Source organism: Lissotriton vulgaris, chromosome 1_1 (genome assembly GCF_964263255.1).
Source record: "Lissotriton vulgaris chromosome 1_1, aLisVul1.2, whole genome shotgun sequence".
NCBI classification, from domain to species: Eukaryota; Metazoa; Chordata; class Amphibia; order Caudata; family Salamandridae; genus Lissotriton; species Lissotriton vulgaris.
In genome coordinates, this window is record NC_141685.1 from 2127564685 (window position 1) to 2127591500 (window position 26816).

The 26816-nt window shown below is 44.2% G+C and overlaps 1 protein-coding gene across 2 annotated transcripts in view; it reads right to left on the reverse strand.

Annotated features, from left to right (window-relative positions):
* The window catches only part of LGR5 (leucine rich repeat containing G protein-coupled receptor 5), a 743377-nt gene extending 716808 nt beyond the window's left edge, over positions 1–26569 (reverse strand). For both annotated transcript variants that reach the window (XM_086921836.1, XM_086921845.1), the window contains exon 1: positions 26343–26569. In XM_086921836.1, the coding sequence (XP_086777962.1) occupies positions 26343–26524 (182 nt within the window). In that variant the 5' untranslated portion in view covers positions 26525–26569. The remainder of the gene's footprint in view (positions 1–26342) is intronic.
* Between the last annotated feature and the right edge of the window lie 247 nt (positions 26570–26816).

Here is a 26816-nt window from a genome sequence, read left to right on the forward strand (position 1 = left end):
TTGAAGGACTCTTTTGTGTACCTGTAATTTGGAGCTGCCCACATATCTCAACCCACATGGGCACTCCAACACATATACCGAGAAATCACTTTTACAGGTAAGCTTTTTACTGATCTTACACGGAACATCGGAAAAAGGGGTGCAATATTCCGTCTTGTTCACCCCATGTGTGCAGGCTTTACATGAAGCACACTTCCTGAACCCTTTGCTTCCTGCCAGCCAATCTTTTCTTATTTCAAGTTCAGGGCTAGATTTCACCAATGCGTCCTGTAAAGAATAAGCTTTCCGGTAAGTGATGGCCGGTTTTTTGGGCATGGTGTTTCCAATGACAGGATCACATTTCACTAAGTCCCAGTGTTTGTTAATGATCTTTCTCAAAGCCCCATGTTGACTGTTGAAAGACAATATTAACCTGACAGGTTGCTGCGCAGGTGCCACTGTTGGAATTTGTGATTTCTTGTGGAGTAAGGCCTCAGCACGAGGTATTGCATTGGCTTTGCGTGTCGCTGCTGCAACTATATTTTCATTATAGCCACGGGCCAAAAACCTCAGTCTGCTGGCTTGTTGCGCTATCTTGCATTGGGCTTCCGTGCTGCATGCTCTTCTAATCCTCAGCATCTCCCCATAAGGGATGCTTCGGATTAAATGTGGTGGATGGTGACTGTGAGCATGCAGTACTGTATTGCCTGCTGTGGGCTTCCTGAACAGAGATGCTTCCAATTGCCCATTGTTGACATCGATTGCAACTTCTAGGAAAGTGGCATGTGTTGTGCTAATGTCAGAGGTAAAAGCCAAGTTGTAATTGTTGATATTCAACTCAGCGATGAATTGTTCTGCCTGTTCTCGTGTTCCCTTCCAGATCATAAAAACATTGTTGATGTATCTGTACCACCGAACAATGTGATCTCTGCATATGGCAGAATGTTCACCACTGAGGACCTGTCTCTCCCAGTACCCCATATGAAGACAGGCGTAACTAGGAGAGAAACAGGCCCCCATGGCTACTCCCCTGACCTGCTGGTAGTGCTGTTTGTTGAACATGAAATAGTTGTTATTCAGGCAGAAACTGATCATAGACAAAAGCATTTTGTTATGTTCAACCAATTCAATCGGACGTTGACCCAAGTAATGTGATATCGCCCTCAACCCATGCACATGGATAATGCTTGTATATAATGCAGTTACAACAAGTGTAATTAACAAGCAACCCGGATCCCATTGTAATTCGCTGAGTTTCCTCAGAAAGTCACTAGATTCTCGGATGTAAGAGGGTAGCCCACCAACAAAGTCTTGTAAGAATGAATCCACATATATGGTAGTTTTTTCAAGCAGACCCCCACATGCAGAGATAATAGGCCTGCCTGGGGGCCTATCGGGATTCTTGTGGACCTTAGGGATCAAATAGAGGACCGGCATTATGGGGTGGTCATTCTTGAGATATTTCAGCTCATCCATACTAATGAGGCCCGATGATCTCCACCCCATCAACATTGAATAGAAGGTGGTATGGGATTTCTTAATAGCTGCCAAATCACAATGTCTATAACAGGAGATGTCATTCAACTGTGATGACGCTTCTTCCAGATAAAGATCTCTCGCCCATAAAACAATGTTGCCTCCCTTGTCCGATTGGCGAACAATAACATTTCCACTTTTCTGGATTTTTGCCACCAAGTCTGTATACTTTCTGTTGCAATTGTTCTTATGTTTGTTGTTTTTCAATGTTTGTGTGTACAGTGCCTTAATGTCTTTTACTGCAGCTTCTTGGAAAATATCGATGTTGTCATGCAACATCTGAGGTGTGTACGTCGACTTTGGTTTGAACTTTGTAAGGCCCCCCAACGCCACAGTGGGAGAGGTATCCAGATTTTGTGACAAAGATTGCTCATAGCGTAAACCCTCCAAGTCCTGCAAAAGTGGTAAATCATGGGCTATGAGGGCTGGGCTGTTTGAATTGCTCTTGTCTGTTCTCACCTCCGCTTTCCGCGACTTATTATTCATAAAGTGTTTGCTTAATTTCAATTTGCGAGTGAATTTAAATAAGTCAATTCGCGTAACCGCATAATTAAAGTTTCTTGGGGGGCAAAAGGATAGCCCCATAGATAAAGTCTTTAATTCAGAAGATGAAAGTTGCATAGGGGTGAGATTGATAATAGAAAAGTTTGACACTCCTGATACCTCTATTGCTGTTTCTTCTTTTTGCTCCACTGCTTTTTGTAAGGTTTGCGTTTTGGTGCGTCGCCTTGCATTTGCTTTGCGGCGCTCTCTTCGTTTGATGTTGGGGCTTTTGTAGCTGATTGTGGGTCCACCCTGGGGCGTAGTGTATCCCGCCTGTCCTGGCTCACTATTTTTAATTCCTGAGCCATGGTGAACCGGGTAAACCCCAACCCCAAACGGGTTCTGCCTGTTTCATATTCCGAACCGCTGTCAATATTCGAACTCAGATCTGCATTTGAGGAACTGGCTGGTGAGACTGCTCGCTGGGTCCCCTCATTTGTGGAAGCCCTCCGAGTTTTAGGAGGTTGAGACAATTTCCTGGCGTCATATTTGCGCGCAAACGTGAAAATGCGCCCTTCCAGGTAGTCCGTCTTATCACGCTGGAATTTATATTGTTTCCTTTTGATAATAATGTCTTCCTCCTTCTGAACTCGGACCATCATTTCTTCTCTTAGCACACATACATATACATATACATATACATATACACACACATCAATTGAAACAATCCTGGCCCACCGCTTTCCCGATCCCGATGGGGCTAGTAAGGTACAGACCACCAGACGCCAAGGTAATGCTGTGCAAAAAAAGTGCTTAATTTCTTTTCTCAGCACATAGTCTAATCCAGGCTAGTGCCTGAAATCACTCATTTCGACCGTCAGAGTGCAGTCTTGATCACATGACACGCTGCCATATTACCCTCATTTAAATAGTGAAGAGAACAACCACCAATGTGCAAAAATGAAACGAGCACTGTTCATAGACATAGACAACAGATTCTTGTGTCAATTATCACAATAAGAATAAGATGTTATAAAATAACTTGAGTGGTGTACATAGTCACTTTCTGTAAAGTTTAAATATGTTTTACATATTGAAGAATGAGTGGATGTATAAGTGTCTGGATGAAAGATTTAGTAGGTACATGACTGAATGTATGAGTGAGTGATTAAGTTTGTCTTACTGAATGCATGGGTTAGTGACTAAACTGTCTGAATGTGTGCATCAGTATATCTGTTGTTGTGTAAGCTACTGCATGTGTTGATCAGTAGCTATATGAGTGGCTATATGTGTTATTGATTGGTTGCCCGAGTATTTGTATGGGAGACTGAGTGTGTGTGTGTGTGTGTGTGTGTGTGTGTGTGGGTAGCTGGCATATATAAATGACTATACATAAGAGCCACTGATTGTGCGAGTGGCTGTATGGATCATTGTGTACTTGTATCAGAAATTGTATAACAAAGTAAGTATGTGTTAGTATATGTTTGAATAAGTAAGGTGTTGTGTGTATAACTGTATAGTTGAGGAAATTAAAGTGTGATTGATTCTTTGCATGACTGACTAGATGTGTGAGTAACTCCATGGATGAGTGGCAGAGTGTGAGTGTCTGTATAGGTGTTTGAGTGCAGATGATAGTGTTGTATTGATGAGTGACTGTATGTATGAGTGAGGTAAATGATTGGATGTGTGTATAGACCTAGCAATCAGTGTGTGTGTATGTAGTAACTGGTATTGGTGTGTCAATGGTTTCAAGAATGGTAGTCTGTGTTTAACACTGGGTGTATCAAAGGTTATATTAGAGTGTGAAGAGGTGCATCGTATTATCACATGAATGATATCATCAGTGATGTGATGTCAATTGAGATGTCATCAGTGATGTCATTTGAGATGTCATCAGTGATGTCACTGACCATGTCATGAATGATGTAATATGTGACATCATCAGCAGTGGATTGCGGGTGCGTGCAATATAGTTAGTACAACTAACTATATAGAAGCAATTTCAATGTTTTTTTAAATGCTAATTCATAACTATATACGACCTGAAACCTATGGTTTTTTCAGTGAATTTGCACGTTTTTTTAAATGCTAATACCTAACTATATATGACCTGAAACCTATGTTTTTTTCAGTGAATTTGCAAGGTTTTTTAAATGCTAATTCCTTACTATATATGACCTGAAACCTATGGTTGTTTAAGTGAATTTGCAAGGTTTTTTAAATGCTAATTCTATTAGCGGATAGCGTTTAAATATGTTAATATCCTTGTGGGACCACCTGAGCAGCCCTAGGGGGTCAGGGTGTTTCTACCCTGCCCCCTTTTTGCATTCTACACGTTTGTTTTTCTGCTTCTTTTGTGCCTCGGTCTACCTAGCACAAGATGAATGCCAACACTTCCTGGTTAGAAGTGTTGACAGCCAATGACCATGCTGCTTTCCTGTGAAAGGCATGCGGATTGGCTGCCACTGTCTGTCAACACTCCAAACCAGGAAGTGTTGGCAGCCATCTTGTGCCTCAGTAGAACCAAGGCACAAGAAAGCAGTGAAACAAAGGTGCACAACACGCAACGGGGGCAGGGTAGAAGCACCCTGACCCCCTAGGCCTGCTCAGGTGGTCCAACAAGGCCCCCCCAGGCCCCAATTTTTTTTTGGGAAAATCGCGGGGGTACGCGCACCGTACGCACACCGTAGGCGCACATACGCATACGTTGCGCGTACCCCCGCGATTTTCCGGGAATTTTTTTTTTGGGGTGGGTCTGGGGGGGCCTTGTGGGATCCCCTGAGCAGGCCTAGGGGGTCAGGGTGCTTCTACCCTGCCCCCTTTTTGAGTTCTACGCGTTTGTTTTTCTGCTTTCCTGTGCCTCAGTCTACCGAGGCACAAGATGGCTGCGAACAATTTCTGTTTTAGAGTGTTGACAGACAGTGGCAGCCAATCAGCATGCAGCTCATACTCGGGAAGGTACAGAGTACGGTAAGCTTAAATGTACTCACGGTGTTCCACATATAGATATATAATTTGGGAAAATTCAATTTTCTCAACAACTACTGGAGCGATTTTCACCAAATATAAAAAAAGGCACTACTGCATACCAGTCCCTACCATTTTCCCAAGTTTGGTGTAATTCCATTCAGCCGTTCGGGCTGTAGCCGTGTCTAAAGGTCCTATGGAAAATTGCATGGGCTACATTTCACATTCAATTTTTTCAAAAAGTACTGGAGGGATTTACACCGAACAGACAGAAGGCACTGCGGCATACGAGTCCCTACCATTTTGCCAAATCTGGTGTAATTCCGTTCAGCAGTTCGAGCTGTAGCCTTGTCAGAATGTCCCTAAGGAAATTAACATGGGGAAAACACGTTTTGGGACCCCCCTTTTTCCTCAGCCCCTGCTTGACGAATCCCCCCAAAACTTTCAGGGAAGGAGCGGAACGCAGCAAGGCAAATTTAAGGAAAATTACAGGCAGATCCTTCAATCGGTGCCAAAGCTATTCCCAATAGAATGTTTTGAATTTCCTATGGTAACTAGGTCCTAACTATATATACCTACTGGCGACCGCCAGTAGGTAATATATATAATATATATATATATATATATATATATATATATATATATAATTACTGTTGGACTTGGCCCTTTTTGCAGGGTCATACCTGCACTTTTTTCCTTCCTCCTGTATTTTGTCCGACCTGTTTTTGTTGGTTTTATGACTATGGGTGCTTTACTACTGCTGATCAGTGCTACGGTGCATATGCTCTCCCTATTGTAAATAGATGTATGGATAAGTGATTCCATGATTGTCTGGTTTGGTTTACCTGTCAGACCCTAGTACCGTGCACCAGGAGGGCCATGGGCTGGTAATCCAAATGCTGCTTGTGGGCTTCCAGCACTGGTTGTGCCACCCACGGAAGCAGCCTGTAAAAGTGTGTCTAAGGCCTGCGATTGCAGAGCCTGTGTGCAGTCTGGTACTGCCATGCTGACTGGGCAAGTGAACCCACGTGCCAGTCCCTAAACCTTCCCTTTTCGTCATATCAGACACCCCTAAAGTAGGCCCAAAGGCAGGGTGCAATGTACGTATAAGGTAGGACATGCCCTGGTGTGTGTGGCATGTCCTAATAGTGAATTACAGCCATTTTCGTTTTTCACTATGGCAAGGCTACCTCTTCTACATAGGCTATAATGGGCAGATAGATTACTACTTTTTATAATCCTAACTGATTCAGGCAACATGGTAGAAATTAGAGTTTAGTATGCCTGAACTCAGAATGATAAAACGCATTTTTTAGTGAAGTTGATTTTAACATTCTGTCTTTGAAAATACCACTTTTAGAAAGTAGGCATTTTCTTGTCTAACTATCCAAGCCTCTCTCTGCTAGGTTGTGTATTCCTTGTCTGGAGTTTGAGTGACAGGGGCTGGGGGATTCCAGGAGACAGGGCGAGTCAGCCCATTGGTGAATAGAGAGATCTGCTTCTAGATGGGAGGGAGGAGTTGCACCTGGGACCTGAATAGGGCTGTGCCTTCCCTCCACAATGCTGGCTCCACCTGGGTACTTTACCACCCTGCACTGTGAAAGGAGAGATGGAGTCATGTCAACAGATTGCTCCAGGGCTGTGCCTTCCCTCCACAATGCTGGCTCCACCTCCTGTGGGGCATCTGATGGTTCTGCCCTGCACTGTGAAATGAAAGAAGGACTTACCAGAACTGGTTTGGACTAGGTAAAGGCCTCTCTGCCTTCAGAGAACAAAGAGAAAAGTAGTAAAAAAGAGGGGACCCAAACCCCAGAGAAATTAGATCACTTTTGGACAACAAGAAGAAACCTTTGCCGAGGAGAAGAACCAGAAGAAACTGAGGAGAGACTATCCCTAGGCTGAAGTGCTGCTTGGGAGATTGGCCTGCAGTGGTAGCCTGACTGCCAAAGAAAGGAGACAGGACTGTGTGTGCACTTTATTCAACTTGTGAAGGATCTCCAAGGGCATGAGAGAAGAGTTTGCCTCCTGCTGAAGTCTCAGGGACAACAGACGTCAAGCCCCAGCTCCCCAAGAGTTCTTTGGAAGTGCCTGCTGCTGTTTTGGGCCTTCTGAGGGACTGCGAGCTGGAAGCGTGACTCAAGAGGAAGAAGCGTATCGCCGTCGCAGCCACTGCCGTCACATCACGGCCATGGCGCCGCTGTAGCTGTTGCATTGCACCGCATCTCAAGAAACGTCCCGCAACCCCGAAGAAGCGCGTCTGAGCCGCTGCCGCCGCATCCCGGAGATGATGCTGCTGTAGCTGTCACATTGCACCGTGTCAGAAGAAACGTCTTGCAGCCTCGAAGAAGAGTGCTGCCGTCGCAGCCGCTGCCGTCGCATCGCAGAGATGACGACGCTGTAGCTGGTGCGTTGCACCGCATCACAAGAAGCGCCTCGCATCCATGGTGAAGTGTGCCGCCGTCGGAGCCACTGTTGTTGCATCCCGGAACTAAGGTGTCTCTGCTGCAGTTGTCGCATCGAGTGGAAGCATCTCGCATCGTCGGAGAAGAGTGTCGTCATCAAAGCCGCTGTCATCGCATCATGGAACAAGGGTGTCAACGATGCAGCTGACGCATCGAGCCAAGACCTTTCGCAGCATCGGAGGAGCATGTCGCATCACAAAAGAAACGTCTTTATTTCTTTGCACTTGATCTTTGCCGCATCTTCATCTCTGCAACACTTTTGTTGTAGAAGCGTGATGCATTATAAGGTACATTGACTCAAAGTGTCACATTTTAAGATCTGAAGAGAACTAAGCTAATTCTACCATTTTCAGTACAGTATTGTGGATTTTTGTAGTTTGTGGTCTTGTGTTAAATCTATATAAAATAACACTTATTTTTAATATACGCCTTGTGTAGTGTCCATCTGTAGTGTTGTCACTGGATTACTGTATGTGTTCACAAATGCTTTACACACTGCCTCTGAGATAAGTCTGTCTGCTCGTGCCAAGTTACCAAGGGGGTGAACAGGGTTTATTTTAGGAGTGTACCCCCTTACACTGGCCAGAGGCCTGGGCCCCTATTTGTCACAAGTACCTAGTTGTGCCAACTAGGTACCCCCAAATCTAACAATTACACAGTGACAATTGCCACTATGTAGTTACAGTTAGAACCTAGTTACTGTAGGATGCATGTTTTTTAGTTTGCTAATAACTTTTGGCACGGTTTGTCAAATCTTCATGAAACGTGTATATATATATATATATATATATATATATATATATATATATATATGCTCCCAGTTTGGCTCCGGTTTGGCAGACCCCTGGCGCTACTTCACTTCGGTGCGTAATCCTCGGCTGAGCCCAGCCTTAATTAATTGTGTCCGACTCTCTTTCGAGGAAGGAGAAATGAAAACGCACTCACGGTGTCAGCGTAGTTTCCTTCCGATTTATTTACCAAATGGCATTCAGTCTTTCAGCAAAAAAGCATGGACGCGTTTCGCTGTGCACACACAGCTTTCTCACGGTCAATACAAACAAACACAAGTGAGCCCCTCCTATATCAATAGGGTGTCGCCAGAAAACATTTTCAAAACGTCACTTCCTTTGTTAATGATGGAGGTCATGTGGGAGTTGTAGTTCATGTTGTGATTTTAGACTATTATGTTTTGATGTACATTAAGCACATAGATGTTACATATGAGTTATGTTGTCACACTTTTTGACATCAAGTAACCAATTATTTCAAAAGCGCATGGTCGTCTTTTTCTAACCACCCTTAAGCGCTACACACAGTGCTTAAAACGTAAGCCTTGATAAGCGAATAACCATTCCTGCCCTCTAGTGGGCAATTCAAATATATTATTTTTTACTTTTTACTTTTTATGCCCTCCAGTGGGCATACCTGCATACTGTGCAATTGTTCCCAGTGCCATCTACTTCTGTGACAAACATGGTAACTCTATCACATAATTACATTTTCTCTTAGTCTCGTGAATCACATTCCCACTTATGTTTCACAACCTACTGAATACTACTGTCCGTTCTGTCTATATTTGAAACAAAGGATCATAGTTCATAGTAAAGACACAAATTTCATAGATGTACATAAAGTTCTTCACTTTGGTTAAGACCTGTCGGAGCCATTGTCCTGAAATTTAAAATTTGTCGTGACTCTCGGCATCTTAAAGTTTTTTCTCGATCCCCCCCTCTGTCATGTGGGAGGACTGTTTCCAAGGCATAGAACTTAAGAAGTGTCCAATCTGCATTATGTAATTGTTCCATGTGTTTGGCCACAGCGTTATTACGGTCTTTATTTACTGTCGCTCTCACATGTTCCAGAATTCTTTTTTTAATTCCTTTTTAGTGCTCCCGATGTATTTGAGTGCACACGGGCATTCTATCACGTATACCACATGAGTACTTACACAGTTTATTAGTTCTTTTATTCTCCATGTTTTGTTATTCGGCATTGTTACTTCCTTTTTGTTCACCACTATTTGACACACCTTGCAGTGTTGGCATTTAATGAAACCTTATGTTTTCATCCACTGAATGCCTTTCTTTTTTTTGGTGTTGTCTCTGTAATGGCTTTGTATCAGTCTGTCTTTAAGATTTCTTGATCTTCTATATGTTACTTCCGGGTGCTTGCCCACTATTTTGCTTGTAACAGGATCTAATTGTAACAATTTCCAATTCTTCCTGATGATTGTCACAATTTGTTTAGATTCCCTCGTATAGTCCAGAATCAATCGTATTTTTCTGTCGTCAGTTTGATCGTTATGTTCAGTGTTTTTCTTTTTGGATGTGAGTGTTTCCCTTCTTATTTTGTTGTTAGCTCTTCTCCAACATCTTTCAATGATTTTCTTGTTATATCCTCTGTTTTTGAACCTGTGTGCCATTTCGAAGCTTGTCCTTTTCCATTCTTTGTCTTCCGAACAGATCCTTCGCAGTCTTAGGAATTCCCCATATGGAATATTTTGTACCACCGACGGTGTATGAAAACTGCTTGCATGCAGTGTTGAGTTCGTTGCAGTCTCCTTTCTGTGTAGAGTAGTTTCTACTCGTTCATTGTGAATGTAGATTTCCGTGTCCAGGAATATGGTTTTTGTTTTGTCGATGTTATATGTGAATCTAAGATTGGTACTTGTGGAATTTAGAATTTGGAAATATGCTTCGAATTCCTGATTTGTGCCTTCCCAAACAATGAGAAGGTCATCAATATATCTGACCCATTTTGCAATTTTGTTAACATAAAAATCATTGTCAGGGTGCCAGGCAATTTGTTGTTCAAACCACCCCATTGTGAGGCATGCATATGCCGGACTGAAGGCAAAGCCCATAGCACATCCCTTAACTTGCTGAAATAACTCTTCACCAAACAAAAATGTATTTTGAGTCAAGCACAGTTCGATCATTTCCATTAACATTTGGTTATGTCTTTTGAATTGTATATCCCGGTCTTTTAGGAAGTGAGCACATGCATTTAGTCCAATGTCATTTTCAATGTTAGTATACAATGATACTACGTCCATTGTAACAAGCATGTAGTTAGGTTGCCATGGTAGTTCTTCCAATTGTTTTAGCAAGTCTGTGGTATCGCGTAGGTAGGAACTTAAATTGGTTACCAGGGGCATTAGAAAAAAATCAATGTAACTAGCTATCGGTTCCATAAGTGATCCTTTGGAAGAGACGATGGGACGCCCTGGTGGTTTTCGTGGGTTTTTATGGACCTTCGGAAGAAAGTATATTGTGGCGAGTAGAAGTTTCTGACAACGGACCACCCAATACTCGCCACAATATACTTGCTTCCGAAGGTCCATAAAAACCCACGAAAACCACCAGGGCGTCCCATCGTCTCTTCCAAAGGATCACTTATGGAACCGATAGCTAGTTACATTGATTTTTTTCTAATGCCCCTGGTAACCAATTTAAGTTCCTACCTACGCGATACCACAGACTTGCTAAAACAATTGGAAGAACTACCATGGCAACCTAATTACATGCTTGTTACAATGGACGTAGTATCATTGTATACAAACATTGAAAATGACATTGGACTAAATGCATGTGCTCACTTCCTAAAAGACCGGGATATACAATTCAAAAGACATAACCAAATGTTAATGGAAATGATCGAACTGTGCTTGACTCAAAATACATTTTTGTTTGGTGAAGAGTTATTTCAGCAAGTTAAGGGATGTGCTATGGGCTTTGCCTTCAGTCCGGCATATGCATGCCTCACAATGGGGTGGTTTGAACAACAAATTGCCTGGCACCCTGACAATGATTTTTATGTTAACAAAATTGCAAAATGGGTCAGATATATTGATGACCTTCTCATTGTTTGGGAAGGCACAAATCAGGAATTCGAAGCATATTTCCAAATTCTAAATTCCACAAGTACCAATCTTAGATTCACATATAACATCGACAAAACAAAAGCCATATTCCTGGACACGGAAATCTACATTCACAATGAACGAGTAGAAACTACTCTACACAGAAAGGAGACTGCAACGAACTCAACACTGCATGCAAGCAGTTTTCATACACCGTCGGTGGTACAAAATATTCCATATGGGGAATTCCTAAGACTGCGAAGGATCTGTTCGGAAGACAAAGAATGGAAAAGGACAAGCTTCGAAATGGCACACAGGTTCAAAAACAGAGGATATAACAAGAAAATCATTGAAAGATGTTGGAGAAGAGCTAACAACAAAATAAGAAGCGAAACACTCACATCCAAAAAGAAAAACACTGAACATAACGATCAAACTGACGACAGAAAAATACGATTGATTCTGGACTATACGAGGGAATCTAAACAAATTGTGACAATCATCAGGAAGAATTGGAAATTGTTACAATTAGATCCTGTTACAAGCAAAATAGTGGGCAAGCACCCGGAAGTAACATATAGAAGATCAAGAAATCTTAAAGACAGACTGATACAAAGCCATTACAGAGACAACACCAAAAAAAAGAAAGGCATTCAGTGGATGAAAACAAAAGGTTTCATTAAATGCCAACACTGCAAGGTGTGTCAAATAGCGGTGAACAAAAAGGAAGTAACAATGCCGAATAACAAAACATGGAGAATAAAAGAACTAATAAACTGTGTAAGTACTCATGTGGTATACGTGATAGAATGCCCGTCTGCACTCAAATACATCGGGAGCACTAAATAGGAATTAAAAAAAAGAATTCTGGAACATGTGAGAGCGACAGTAAATAAAGACCGTAATAACGCTGTGGCCAAACACAAGGAACAATTACATAATGCAGATTGGACACTTCTTAAGTTCTATGCCTTGGAAACAGTCCTCCCACATGACAGAGGGGGGGGATCGAGAAAAAACTTTAAGATGCCGAGAGTCACGACAAATTTTAAATTTCAGGACAATGGCTCCGACAGGCCTTAACCAAAGTGAAGAACTTTATGTACATCTATGAAATTTGTGTCTTTACTATGAACTATGATCCTTTGTTTCAAATATAGACAGAACGGACAGTAGTATTCAGTAGGTTGTGAAACATAAGTGGGAATGTGATTCACGAGACTAAGAGAAAATGTAATTATGTGATAGAGTTACCATGTTTGTCACAGAAGTAGATGGCACTGGGAACAATTGCACAGTATGCAGGTATGCCCACTGGAGGGCATATAAAGTAAAAAGTAAAAAATAATATATTTGAATTGCCCACTAGAGGGCAGGAATGGTTATTGGCTTATCAAGGCTTACGTTTTAAGCACTGTGTGTAGCGCTTAAGGGTGGTTAGAAAAAGACGACCATGCGCTTTTGAAATAATTGGTTACTTGATGTCAAAAAGTGTGACAACATAACTCATATGTAACATCTATGTGCTTAATGTACATCAAAACATAATAGTCTAAAATCACAACATGAACTACAACTCCCACATCACCTCCATCATTAACAAAGGAAGTGACGTTTTGAAAATGTTTTCTGGCGACACCCTATTGATATAGGAGGGGCTCACTAGTGTTTGTTTGTATTGACCGTGAGAAAGCTGTGTGTGCACAGCGAAACGCGTTGGTGCTTTTTTGCTGAAAGACTGAATGCCATTTGGTAAATAAATCGGAAGGAAACTACGCTGACACCGTGAGTGCGTTTTCATTTCTCCTTCCTCGAAGGAGAGTCGGACACATATATATATATATATATATATATATATATATATATATATATATATATATATATATATATATATATATATATATATATATATATATACACACACACACACACATATATATATATATATATATACATATACATATACATATACATATACATATATATATATATATAAGACCTGACATCATTGGCTTGAGTCTCTTCTCCATTTTTTCTGTTTGCCTCCACTGTTTTACGATGTTTTGCTGGTATATGCTTTGGGCGCCGTGCCACTGCTGATCAGTGCCACAGCGCAAGTGCTCCCTATGTTAAATTGATGTATTGATTGTATCCATGTTTGGCTTATTTGGTTTACTGTCAGTCCCTAGTCTAGTGCAAATGTCGCTCGTGGGCTTGCAGCACGTGTTTGCCACCCACAAGAGCGGCCTCGTAAAAGAATGTCTATGGGTCGGTCATTGCGAGACCCACGTGCAGTCTGGTACTGTCACGCGGACTGCGCAAGTATACCTACTTGCCAGCCCCCCAAACCTTCCCTTAACTTCATGTTAGTCACCCCTATGGTAGGCCCACGGGCAGGGTGCATTGTAAGTCTAAGGTAGGACAAGCCTGACCAAGTTGGCATGTCCTAATAGTGAACTACAGCCATCTTCGTTCTTCACTATTGCGAGGTACCCTGCTCTCCATTAGTTAGAATGGGCCGCCGGGATTATTAATGCTATGATCCTAGCTGGCTCGGGGAGCATGGTGCAATGTCGAGTTTGGTATCCCTGGACTCGGGGTTTAATTACGCATCCGTTGGTGTGGATGGTTTTTGGACTCTGGGTTCTAAAATAGCACTTTTAGAAAGTGTCTATTTTCTTGTCTAACCATTTCTGGTTTCTGCTGGTTTTGCGTGTGTGTGACAGGAGCTGGGTGGCTCCAGAGGTCTGGATGAGTCAGTGGGGGATGAGTGGGACATTTGCGTTGAGAGTAGGGGGAGAGTACTTGCTGATAGCCTGCCCTGCCTGATACAATGCTGGCTCCACCTCCTACCAAGCGACTGATGGTTCTGTGCCTGCCATGGACGATCCTAGCCCCACCTCCTGCCAGGAGGCCGATAGCTCTGCTCCTGCCAGTGACAATGCTGGCTCCACCTCCTGCTGGGCGTCTGAGGACCCAGCCCTGCTCAGTGAATAAGCCAGGTGCTTCTGCCTGGCTCCACCCACAACAGACCCAGGATGTTGGGAAAGTCCCCTGCATGGACAAAGGGATCAAAGCTGAAAAGGGGTATAAGAGAAGGACCCCTGAACTAAGAAATCAGATCACTTCTGACAAGGAACCCTGTAACCAAGGACAAGAGGCCTGCTGATCTGAGGACTTGCCTACCCCTTCTGCCAGTGTGCTGTTTGCTGGGGGGAATCCTGCAGTGCTTCTTTATTTTTGCCAAGGAACCAGGAGAGAGGAACTGTGTGTGTACTCTCACGCTTGCTAAGAAAATCTCCAAGGACTGGAAGAGTGCCAGTCTCCTGCTGAAGTCACAGGGCTAAAGGACTTCATCTGCTTAAAGTGCTATTTGCTGGAACCTGTGAATCCAGCACCTCTGAAAGAACCAGCCATCTCGACGCCGACGGACGTCGCCGAATCCAGCTCGACATAGTGGGTAACGGCCCCAGTGCCCCGCTTCCTCGACGCCGGACGCCGGGCCCGATCGACGCCAGCAGCAACGCCAGTGAGTGGGAGTACGGCTCCAGCTCCAAGGGACCTCGTGTCTGCACCGCTGCTGATCGCATCGCCCTCGTGCCCTCTCGACGCCTTGAGCGCTGCTCACTCTTTGCAACGTCATCATCAACGACTGCTGAGGCCTGCTCGACACCGAAGACGCGGCGCCGGATTGCTCGACGCCGCTGATCATCGTGTGCTTCATTTTCCAAGGTACTGTGTTGTTGGGGGTCTGTGTGACTCCGGGCTCGACGTAGCGCTCCTCGCGGTCGACGCCGAACCTTTGGATTAACTTTGCCTCGATGTCGTGTAACTCCCGTGTGGGTTACATTGTTGCTAAGAACTGTGTTGCCAAGAAGAAGAGTCGCTTTGATACAAAAGACTTTGTGCTGAAGAAGAAACTACCGTTGAACTATTATTTTCCCTTCCAAAAGTATTTATTCAGATTGTGTATATTTTTGTCGTTATTTGTCTTGTGCTAAGCCTTATATAAAAATCCTTATTTTTATAATACTACTGTGTTGTGTCCATTTGTAGTGTATTCACTTGGTTACTGTATGTGGTCATAAATGCTTAACGCACAGCCTCTGAGATAAGCCTGTTCTGCTCTGCCAAGCTACCAAGGGGGTGAGCAGGGGTTATCAAAGGGTGATCCCCTTGCCCTGACTAGAAAAGGTGTGTCCCTATTTGTCAGAAGTGCATACCTCTGCCAACTAGAGACAGCCGGTTCTAACACATATATATATTTACACAGTGACGATTGTCAATATGTAGTTACAGTTAGACCCTAGTTACCGTAGGATATATGTTTTTTAGTTTGCTAAATACTTTTGGCAATGTTTGTCAAATCTTCATGAAATGTAAACAAACAAAAAAAGTTCATATATATATATATATATATATATATATATATATATATATATATCACTGAACGAGCTACACACATTCACCTGACACTTTTGAAGATAACTTAGGGCAACTTTAGCCTTTGTTTCTGTCCTACTCATTTGAGATGTAGTGGGGGCAAAAAGCTAAAAAAAAAAAATCTCTATTCTGTATAGCACTGGTGCAGACAGTCAACACCAATGGATAGACCAACTCGGATGACTCACATAAAGTTGTACATGAACCCCTGCAGATTTCTAAGTGAACCCAGTACTAGACCTATTTGCAATGGCATTTTAGCGCATATGTATTATTAAAACCCCAGTACTATACTGTACTTTTAAATACATCAAATATTGGAGGAAAAAGCAAATATTCAGGGAATATTCATACATATACAGAACAAACAGAAAGAAGTGTGTTATCTGTGCTCTTTTACTAATACGGAGCTGGACGTTTCAAGACCGATTAACAAAGGCATGTAAGTGTATGTAAAAGAGTATTCTTCTAGTATTACTTCCCTTATTCATAAATTCATTTGTGAATTGCCCCTAACTGTGTCAGGTTTAACACCTTTTCACCAGTTCAGGTTTATTGTGAGAAGCATTTGGCGTGCTGAACACTAGAAGTTGCTAAAACAAACTAGAAGTACTATGGTGTAACAACCTGTAGTTAAAAAGCCAGAACTGGGGGGAGGAGCTACGCGAGCATCCGAGATGGCCGCGTGAGCACAGAGCTCCCAGGACCCTCGCCACTCTTCGCAAATTATCCTGACGCTATCCTGATTTTCCTATGGGTTATTGAAGATGAACCTCAGCTGATATCTTTGCTCTTTAAAAATTTTGATTTGGACTTTGAGAACTGAAGTTACGCTGATCAGAACTTTTGAGGCCCACCTTGCGGTAAGCCGGGGACTTGGCAAGTTGGCACGCCGGGACGAAGTTGAACAACAGCTGAGGGGTCTTCCCCCAGTAGCCCTGCATCAACTTTCGGTTTCACTTTTGGGTCCTGGCATTGTCTGATTGCAGGGCCGTTCCGTTCTGTAGATCCGTCCAGGCTCTGTCTGACCAGTGTGTGCCTTCTATTCTCTACGCGTTCGTGTCGAACTGTGTCTTCACCTTGGCCACACGAGCCTGCTTTTGTAGACTTTTGGTGACTTGCCTGCAGGCGGCCATTTTCACCAGATCTCACGGGCCCCTCCGGGGCGTATCTTCCAGTATGGCGGCTAGGGCCGACACCGAGAAACGGAAAACCAAGGCGCCCATTCGCAGGGGATCGGTCCAAACCAATATCATGGATCGGTACACCCAATCTAAAGGATCTCCTGGTGGCGCCAGCCGTACCCCGGAGGACGCCAAGGAAGATTCAACCGCGCCTACTGATCTGTCTCTTCAAGACGTCATGAGCGCCATTGCCAACATGAAGGAGACCATCGGCCAGCAGTATGAGGCTCTAGCTCATAAAAGCGACACGGTTGCCGCCGATGTCACCTTGATCAGAGCCGATTTGTCTAAAACTAACGAGAAGATGAAATCGTTGGATTTAAAGACTTCTAGCCTTACGGCCGATGTGTCGGAACTTCAAACCGAAATCGGCAATTTGAAATCAACCAACGAACTCATGTCTCATCGGCTGGAGGATTTTGAGAATAGCGCAAGACGCAACAACATCCACGTCATAGGTGTCCCGGAAAACCCCGAGAATCCTTCGATGGACCTCCTGGTGGAGGACCTCGTGCTGAACCATCTTGCCCCTACAGGACTGAGCAAGTTCTTTGCAGTGGAGCGTGCTCATCGCGTTCCGGGTGGAAAGCCGAGCCCGGGCGCCCCTCCGAGGACTATCATTTCCAAGCTCTTTCATTTTAGGGACCGGGATGCTATCCTGCAGGCTTCGAGGGTGAGCGGCCCGGTAAAATTCGAAAACGCTACAGTCAACTTCTACCCGGACTTCACCCAGCTCGTCCAGAGGCAACGGATGGGTTTTCAGGGTGTGAAGCGAAGACTCCGAGACTTGGGGCTGAAATACGCGATGCTGTTTCCTACCAGACTTCGTGTAGAGTACGATGACCGGACATTTTTCTTCGAACGACCAGAGAATGTGAGTGACTGGCTGGATTCTCTGCCTGCCCGGAACGACCGAACTGAGCGCCCTGGTGGTGCCGAGGGTGGTGAGCCAGAACAGAAGTGACGACTCGGTCCCTGATTTCCGAACACTTGACTTTGCATAGCTGGGTTCTATAATTTCACTATTGTTTTATTTTATTGTTGTGTACCCGAGGGTGGCGAGGGTGGTGGGTCTCTTTCCTCCTCCGGGGTCTTTTTGTAGATTGGGTGATGGTAGGGCGACAGGCACACTGCAAGTTGGGGTGGCTTTCTAGTCTAATGCAGGGGTGCAGGGTGGGGGGAGTTGTAACAGGAGTTGGTTGGGGGGTGGAGGGGGGTATTTTTGGGTTTGTTTTTCTTCTTCAAGGCAACGTATTGTTTCTTTCCATGATTCGATTGTTGTGCTCTTTGTGGGGTGGGTTCTGCATCACTTGTTGGGATGGGGGTAGTGGGTTGAGGTTAATATCTTGGAATGTCAATGGGTTGGGTGATATCCTTGATTAAAAAAAAAAAAAAAGCCAGAACTGGCTGAAGCTGTTGCCATCGACATGGGAGGCCAGAAACAGCTTACAGGGAACTCAAACATAAGAAAACATATATTTACCCTTATAGTGTTGCACATTTGTTCTTTTTAGTTTGCCACTTTGAACTGTTCTCGTTTTCTTCAACTCCATATTTTTAAAACAAAAATTGCTTTAAGTGATAAGGTAAATTAAGTTCTTTAACCTTGGTACGTTTTTCCATAGCTAGTGTTTGCTTACATTTCAATGCGGACAGGAAGGTTGCAGCAATAAACATTGTAATGAGATATGCTAATAGTAAGCGATATCAGAATCTTCATCAGCAATGAAAAGGAGAACCCTTTGCTTTACAACTCATTGTAATTGCCGTCATTGAAGTACTTCATTTTTACTGTTTGCTAAGTCAGGGGAAGGCAACAATATTAACATAAGTATAGTAAGCTGCCTTACTTCATATTTAGCCTTATTTAAAAAAAGACATTATGACAATTTACACATACAGCGTTCACTTTCATGTAGTTCAACACTCTATAATATTGCCTCACATACAAAAATGTTGGTAGTACAAAACAGTGCAAGCAACAAATTGACAGCTATTGGTTTACACATGGACGTGTTGTCAGATCTCTGGAGATGGGAAACGTTATGGGTAAAATGTGAATACAAATATAACTATTAACAAATGCCACTGCAGTATAATGTAATGAACTCAGTTGAAACACAGGTGTTCAAGCGATAACCTATTATTAAACTGAAGCAGCATATACCTTGTTTTTACATAACATTTGCTGCATCATTTACATTGGGTATCAGGTTGATGGATGAGGTCATCTCGTGATTTGGGCCTTATAACTAATTGTGATGCTTAGCTCAACTGCAACTTGGCTCTCCCTATGAATTTTGTGACTTGCCAAACTACTTTTTAGCAGAATTAAGCCACAGAAAGCAGCAGATTCTGTTTAACACCTTGGCTGCTAGAGGTTCCCCCCCCCCCGTGCTGGATTTGCAGATTTACCATTGTTCATGACAAGGTCAGCTCGTCATAAGCACAGCTCAACTGTGCCTCGTGACGAGCTGAGCTCGTCATGAGCATCGAAAGGGTTAAAGAATGTTGTGAAATAACTAAATTCCACATCAAAAGCATATAATTGCTAGAACAATCAATTGCACACCCTGCAACTCCTCTTCCACACTGGTTGTCCCTTATTATCAAATGTTCAAATGATTTGTCATATGAAGGCCAGAAGTAGCATTCTTGAAGCTAAAGCTAACAGAAGTGTGTGGCAGGTAGAGAGGGCAAAAGAGAGATAATGAGTTTGGGAGAGAAAAAAACGAGGGAGAGAAAAGAAAGAAGGAGAGAGAGAGAGAAAGAGAGAAATAGAAGAAGGGGGAATGGCAGATGATTTGTATTCACCAAAAATAGGCAGAAAAAGCAGCCGAATACTTGCCAATGTCTGACACCATCAGAGAGATGGAATGAATACCTGTGAACTTATTTATTTATTTTCAATGCCTATAGACTAATAGGTCATGCCAATAAACATGGCAAAAGTTTTAAGGGAAACAGTGGGGTTACTAATTGTCATATGCAAATCACAATGACGTCACAAGTAGTGAGGTACAAGTAATGATGTCAGGCTTTTATAATTCTCACTTAAAAGGTTAATGGCCTATTTTATAAACAAAAAACAGTAAACATAAAATAATGTAAAAAGAACATTTTGGTTTTACTTTTTATACCAATACAAAAAGAGGAAGATAAGAGGAAAAAACTCAGAAGAGCTCATCCTCTTACTGATATTGCCATAAACAAAAGAGCCCTTCCACTTTACATAGTGTAACCCTCCACATGACCATGAAAACGCCTGGTTTATTATATAACTGTCACCCATCAGGGTTACCCCTTGGTGGCCTGCTCCATCATTGGATTTATCCCATTCCGCTGCGGAACAGGGCGTGCACTTACAGATGTTTTCTAAGTGATGGCAATAGGAGTGGGGTGGTATTATGTGAAAAGTAAAAGTTAAAAATACCTGCCTATTATGTAAATAGCATTTTGTACTGGCATGGTTAAAAAATGGGGGGGAACTAGAAAGTGAAGATGATAATGTACCTGCCTTTCTAGTGGTCTACATGTTTCAAGTCAAACCCTATGGCTTTTCTTTAAGACCAAGGATCTAATTCCCTGATACCACTCCTTTTCTAGTGATGTATAGCTGCACACACTCTGCATGCTAATGATATAAAAGTACAGCACCTACTTGGTGCTGATGCAAAACTCTTGCATCATGGGTCCTCCGGTGGAGAGGGAAGCTTGTAGTAACACTTATGACAAAGTGTCACCTCAGTCCAGTGACCGTATGCAAGCCTGGGCCCGAATCTGCTTTTTATACATCATGTGTTGTTTCCACTCAATTTGTAACTAAACTCGAAAATGGATGAAATATATATATATATATATATATATATATATATATATATATATATATTTTTTTTTTTTTTAAACAACATATGTGGAACTTTAAATTTACATTTTAATTTGCTTTTAGTGAATAAAAGGAATGCGCTGTGTTTATTTCCTGGCAGTGTTCTTTATCAAGCCCCAAAGCACAACAAATATTGCACATTTACAGTACATTAAGCAAAAGAAGGGTTAATTTTGCAAAGTGCTCTCTTCCTCTCTTGGGCCCTTCCCACAAATAAAGGGTATGCTGCTAGTGGGATTGATATTTACAAACATTCTGAGGACAGTCTTTGCAAATGCAAGAAACTGCAGTGCTAAGGCACATGGTAATACTTCTCAGTCACAGGCCAAGGTGGAACGACAAAATAGTGGGGTGACCCTATTAACCTGCGTCCACCCCGACTTGTGGGGTGCTGGTGAAGCAATAGTGGATTTGAGTAATGTTTGATTAATAGAATTGAGAGAACGAAAACAAGAGAGCCAGATGCACGATATATGACGGAAGGGAAAAATTAAAACAAGAGACATATGAGACAAGGATGAAGGGAAACGAGAGAGATCATTGTGAAAGAAGTGGAATGGAAGACAGATAGAGAAAAGAGGGGCATGGTAAAATCAGCAGAAAACTCGACAATAACCTGCCTTTCGCTAACAATAACCAGTGCTTATTTTGTAAAAGTGGTGGGTACTAAAATGTTGACCAGAAGACAGCAGACAACGCTACTGAATCTTGGGATGCCGTCTACCAAGACTGCGCAGCCTTCTTCCACCCATGCCTGTTTAATCTACCACTGTACACTCACTGCCTCTTTATCTCTCTCTAGCAGGTTTCCGATGTCTCCTTTTGTCGTGTTTTTTTCTTCTTTCTTTCTCACCCTTGTGTGTCTTTCACTGTTTTGATCTTGGTCAGAGTCTAATGAGGAAAAATTATTTCCGGTCCAACAAAAATGACTGGTGTGCCCTACCTGCAAGCACTGGCTAAAATTAAGCACTGACAACAGCCTGGATACATTCAGGGTGTGATGGTTAAAGCACGAAACCTAGGGTATATAGATGCTAAATAGGCCAATAGCATATAATTGTGCAGTGTGCTGCAGTAGGAGCCTTGTCCCAGCAGAGCAGAGCGCAGCACAGCTCACCTGGACCTCAGACCTCAGAGCTCAAAGCCGTGCGGCGCAGCTAGAAGGGCCGGGTAAAGGATGTGTTGAACCTCGTTTATACCCCGGCTCGCCCAGGCTGTGCCTTTGCTACATTTTTTCTTTGCTTTCCATGTCGCCAGCGCCCTCTACGGTGTTCATTCTTCACATTGCAGAGCCACGTTTCTGTTGCTGCCAAGTTCCTACTTCTATTGACGGCGCCGCCTCTGGTCGGGGTTTAGTGTCAAATTCCCCTGCACACAGTTGACTCTCTCCAGCCAGGTGGAACAGATTGCCTCTGAAATGCGAAATGACTTGGCCCTGCTGTCAGGAGCACGGGAACAGCCTGGGCTCGGCCTGGCCACGGCCCTGACAGCTCTCCGCGCTGGGGGAGATCAAAGATTACAGGAGTGACTGTACTGATTATAACAAATGTGTCCCCCTGGTTGAAGGAAACAAATCAAGAAAGAATAGGGGCCGCCTTCGAGGAGGGGTCGGGACGCACGCTAATCGTCAGCACCCTCCAATCTTTTGTGATAGTACGAGTTACGGCAGTAATGCTCCTGAACGAAACCCTGGCGGACTTTTCATAACACCTCTTGAGGACTTGTATCTGCTGATTAATCGCTAGCTGATGCTGACGTGACATAAATAGCCAGAGCGTGCATAGTCCGAATCTGTTAGTATAAAAGCCATAAAACACAGACCCTGTATATAACCCCTCACGGTAAATGTCCGCTTTTGCCTTCCATTCAGATGCCATTACGCTAGGCGGTGCACTTACTATAGATCTCCCGGGTACGCGTTTTTCATTTCAAGAGGAGAGTTTGACTAATGGAACTGGCATCGATATTACGAAAACTGCTCTGAAGTAGACAGACCTCCTCGGAGCCCGGAGGACAACCCAAACCTTATAAAGAGAGGTAGCAGAGCACCATCTTCATAAAAACGCACCAGTGGGAGATGGGGCATCCCCGCCATTGCTCCAGTGCGGACGCATATGAATGAATATCACAACATAGCACCCATCTTACGTTTCCCAGGCACACTGCTTTACACACATTGGCAGGAAGGGTGGCACAAAGTCTCTTTCACAGACACGTTGCGCACACGGAGAACAGTCATCCAGACACCCTGTCAAGCAGTGTGAAGTATCAATCAATTCACGCATGCGACATATAATGAGGAATTCTATATTGAACTCTAAAGATTCATCCATTGTGCTATCGAGTTTAACTAGTGCAAATATTTTCATGATCTCTTTCCCTCACACATACACACACCCGCGCCTACCACTGCGCATTCAACACGCACGTGCTTGTGTACACACTATACGTACACATGTGCAGATAGGATACCTCTCACTCGCGCATTCACTCATACTGATCTACACATAACTAACAAAAATGCATAATGCGTACAGGCCAGAGCTTTACGTGGGAGGTAAAAACTGGGGGCGGGTGGCTCTCAAAGGAGTGTGGCTGGTGTAATTAGGGCGTGGCTTAAAACTGCTAAGGTAAAAATCTGTGCTTAGCATAGTATGCCACCTGACTAGTAATTTGCTGCTTCTGTCATTGCATCCAGATCTATAATACAAAAAGGAAACATTACACCTACAACACGCCAGGAGTATTGGCTTTGCCAATGGTTGTTAGCTGCGTAAGATAAATAAACAACAACTATGGATTCGTTGTATAGAATATCCGAAAATGCTTCAATTCTGAAATGATGAGTGTTAAATAACTATAACGAGTCTCTTTAAAGTTACATCAAAGTTTTTGAGAAGTGGTACTTCTGCAGAGTAAAAAAAATCATCCAGAGGGTGAGGGCAAAAATGTAGAGCCTGATAAGGAGCCATCTCAGCACCTGCTTTTTAGAACTGTGGGTGCTGAGCACAGACAGGACCCGGCCCACATGAAGCGCTGGTACAGGCCATGCACGAGCACACAGAAACACACAGCCACACGTGCATGCATGTGAAGTAGTGTGGCTCACTGGTTAGAGGCGGCAGACCCGAGAGCAGAGGACGGCCCGGGACCAGGGTTCGATTCCCGGCGCGGCAGGTTTCTGGACCAGGGTCAGCGGACTCGATAATTCTCTCGCCTCGGTGCCCACTCTGATCAGCGATCACACTCGGCAACTCTGGGCATTAGCTTGCCTCATCTTCACTAACGGCCCCACCAGACCGCCGGGGATGCCTGGTCTCACCCTGGAGATACCCATTAAGGGACCATCTCTCAGGGAAGCCAGGAAGGGTTTCGCAGCGGTCGAAGCGCCTTGGGACCCTACGGGTAAGTAGTGCGCTATATAAATGCCAATACATTTACATTTACATGCATCCAGCCCACAACAAACATACATAAATACCACAACGCAAATGCTAGTGGAGTGCACGTGCCTGCAGGCACTACCCAGGCACCACTGACACAAGCAAAACATCATACAAGATCAACGCGTGTACACACAATCAGCCTAAACCTATATTCGTCCACAACATATACATACACAAGAACAAGAAGGGAGGAGGACTTGATGCAGCTACAACATAAGCAGGCACACATAATAGTGGTGCACACTTCTAGGCACTCACGACATATGTGCCCCCATAGGTAATTAAACACATACAAGCAATCAGGCTGCAGGTGTATGAAGCCACACACTGTCCATAATCATGTATGCACCATCAACATGATCACACAATCAGACATTGTTCACTGATATGCAGACAACATTTGCCGAAGGTTCCCAATAGTGAGAGCGCAGTGTTTTGAGTCATACCCCTCTCTGTAACGCAGGCGGTTTTGTTTCCAGTCAGTCACAATAGTAAACCATAGAAGCATGTTGAGCCCGAGCCTCGTACACTATTAGTTCAGGGATTATGGGGCACTCATCAAATTGTTGACGCCACCGCAGAGCTGGATGCGGCTTCCTACACGGGGAAGTTTACAAGCGGCAGGTGCTGTGTGTAGTAAGAGGGGAGTGTCATATTCGCGTTATATAGATGCAATTACAAATTACAAAATATCCACACCCTACTACCCAGGAGTTGGCATTGAAATCTACTTTCAGATGCTCTGTGCAACGGAAAGATAATGTCGGCTGTAGCAGACAAAGACAACATTGTGATCGGTACACCTGCATTGAACACCCTCTGCGTTTGTGTACCCGGTAAGCGGCTTATCCACGCCTAGTGGGACGAGTGCCGCTGTTTTCTTACACCTACGGTCACACGGCGGTTCGAATCTTGTCCTGGGACCAAAGGTGAACCGCCGGGTTTCCTCGCCACTGACAGATCAAATAGTCGTTCATAGACGTGCAGCTCAACTGCCAATCAACAAAATATAAACATTTCACAACGTTGACCTTTTTCACAATCGCTTTGTAGCCATTTACGGTGATTGTGCGTGCACTAGACAAAGAAGGCACCTGTGGACATTTAAAAGACACAAAAACAAATCTGAAGTGTGCATTGCAACACGATGCCTGCTATGTGTACTCTGTTCCTAATTTTGCAAGGGTGTGTCCGGCCTCCTCTGGCACTCAGTGCGTGAAGCGACAGGGAGACCTTGACTCCGCTGTAATCAACCACTTTGGATCCTCACAGTATGGACAGTGCATACCCCCAGTGCACACGGAACTTTACTAGTGAGACGAAAGGTGATTACATTGAAAAAAAATGACTAGTATTTCACTGTTACAATGAATGTAACGTACTCTCTCTTCTTTGTTTCTTAGTATTCCCCGTTTTTTTGTGCCCCTGCTATTCAACACTCTCTCATCTTTACCATGATAATGCGCAGGGCTCCTCCTCACCCTAAGTCTCGTGGCACCTGCGCACGTGGTATTCTCTGCATTCTTAGCACAACCCTCTACTTTGTGAGAATGCTCTTACCCTGCCTGGCCTATGTGCCATTGGGATCATTCTGCCCGTTTCGACACCCTCCTTCCCTTTGCCCAATGTTTACTCCTTGCTGTGGTTTAGCTCTTTCCTCTGTGATAATAGTATAGCTGACCTCCATGGATTCTTTTGCCTTCCTCTTCGGTCATGGTATATCCCATCCACTTTTCCCATGAGATTGTCCTTTTCGCTGTGCCTTCTCTCATACAAGGGCAGCTATGCCGATGGCCCACCGACTGGCTATATTCTCTTCCGCCCATAACTATCTAGCTCTTGGGATTACCATCTATTCTGTACCATGGTTTTACACTCTCCACTGACCCTCTTGTCGTTCCCGCCGCGGTGTTTACGGCATTACCCTGTCTAATACCCTAGTATTACACCCTGTCCTCTGTGCACCTGTGCTGGCAGAGACAGGGAGAGGTGTGAGGGGGTGCACGTGCTGCGAAGACCGTCATAAACGATGTAAACATTGCTTTGGCAGAGCATTTATAACAGGCACCTCTGAGGGCGCGCGAGCGCACTTACAGGTAGCTGGTGAGGGCGCTGAGATTGCGCGGCAGCGCGGAGAGTCCGCGGTCCGAGCAGTCCACCCTGAGCAGCGCCCCGTCCCACTCGCAGTAGCAGGGGCTCGGGCAGCCCCGGTCCGTGATGAGCGCCAGGCCGGGAGGGAGCAGGCAGAGCAGTAGCGCAAACGTGCGGGGCTCCATGGCTGGTGTTTGAGGAGAGCGCGTGCTTCGAACGGTGCTGCTGGGCTGGCGCGAGGCGCAGGCGTGTGCAGCATCTGCCGCTCGAGCCGCTTTTAAAAGCAATCGAGCCCAGCCTCTCTCAGTGTGACGTCGGTGATGCTAGCAGCCAATGACGCGGCGGCGGTCGACCGCGAAGTGCAGAAGTTATTGAATACAGAGGAGGCTGCAGAAGAGAGTGAATCGCGGGTGAGAGACAAGAGGAGGAAGATGAGAAAAAGCGGAGGGCTGGATGAGACAGGACTAGGGACGATGT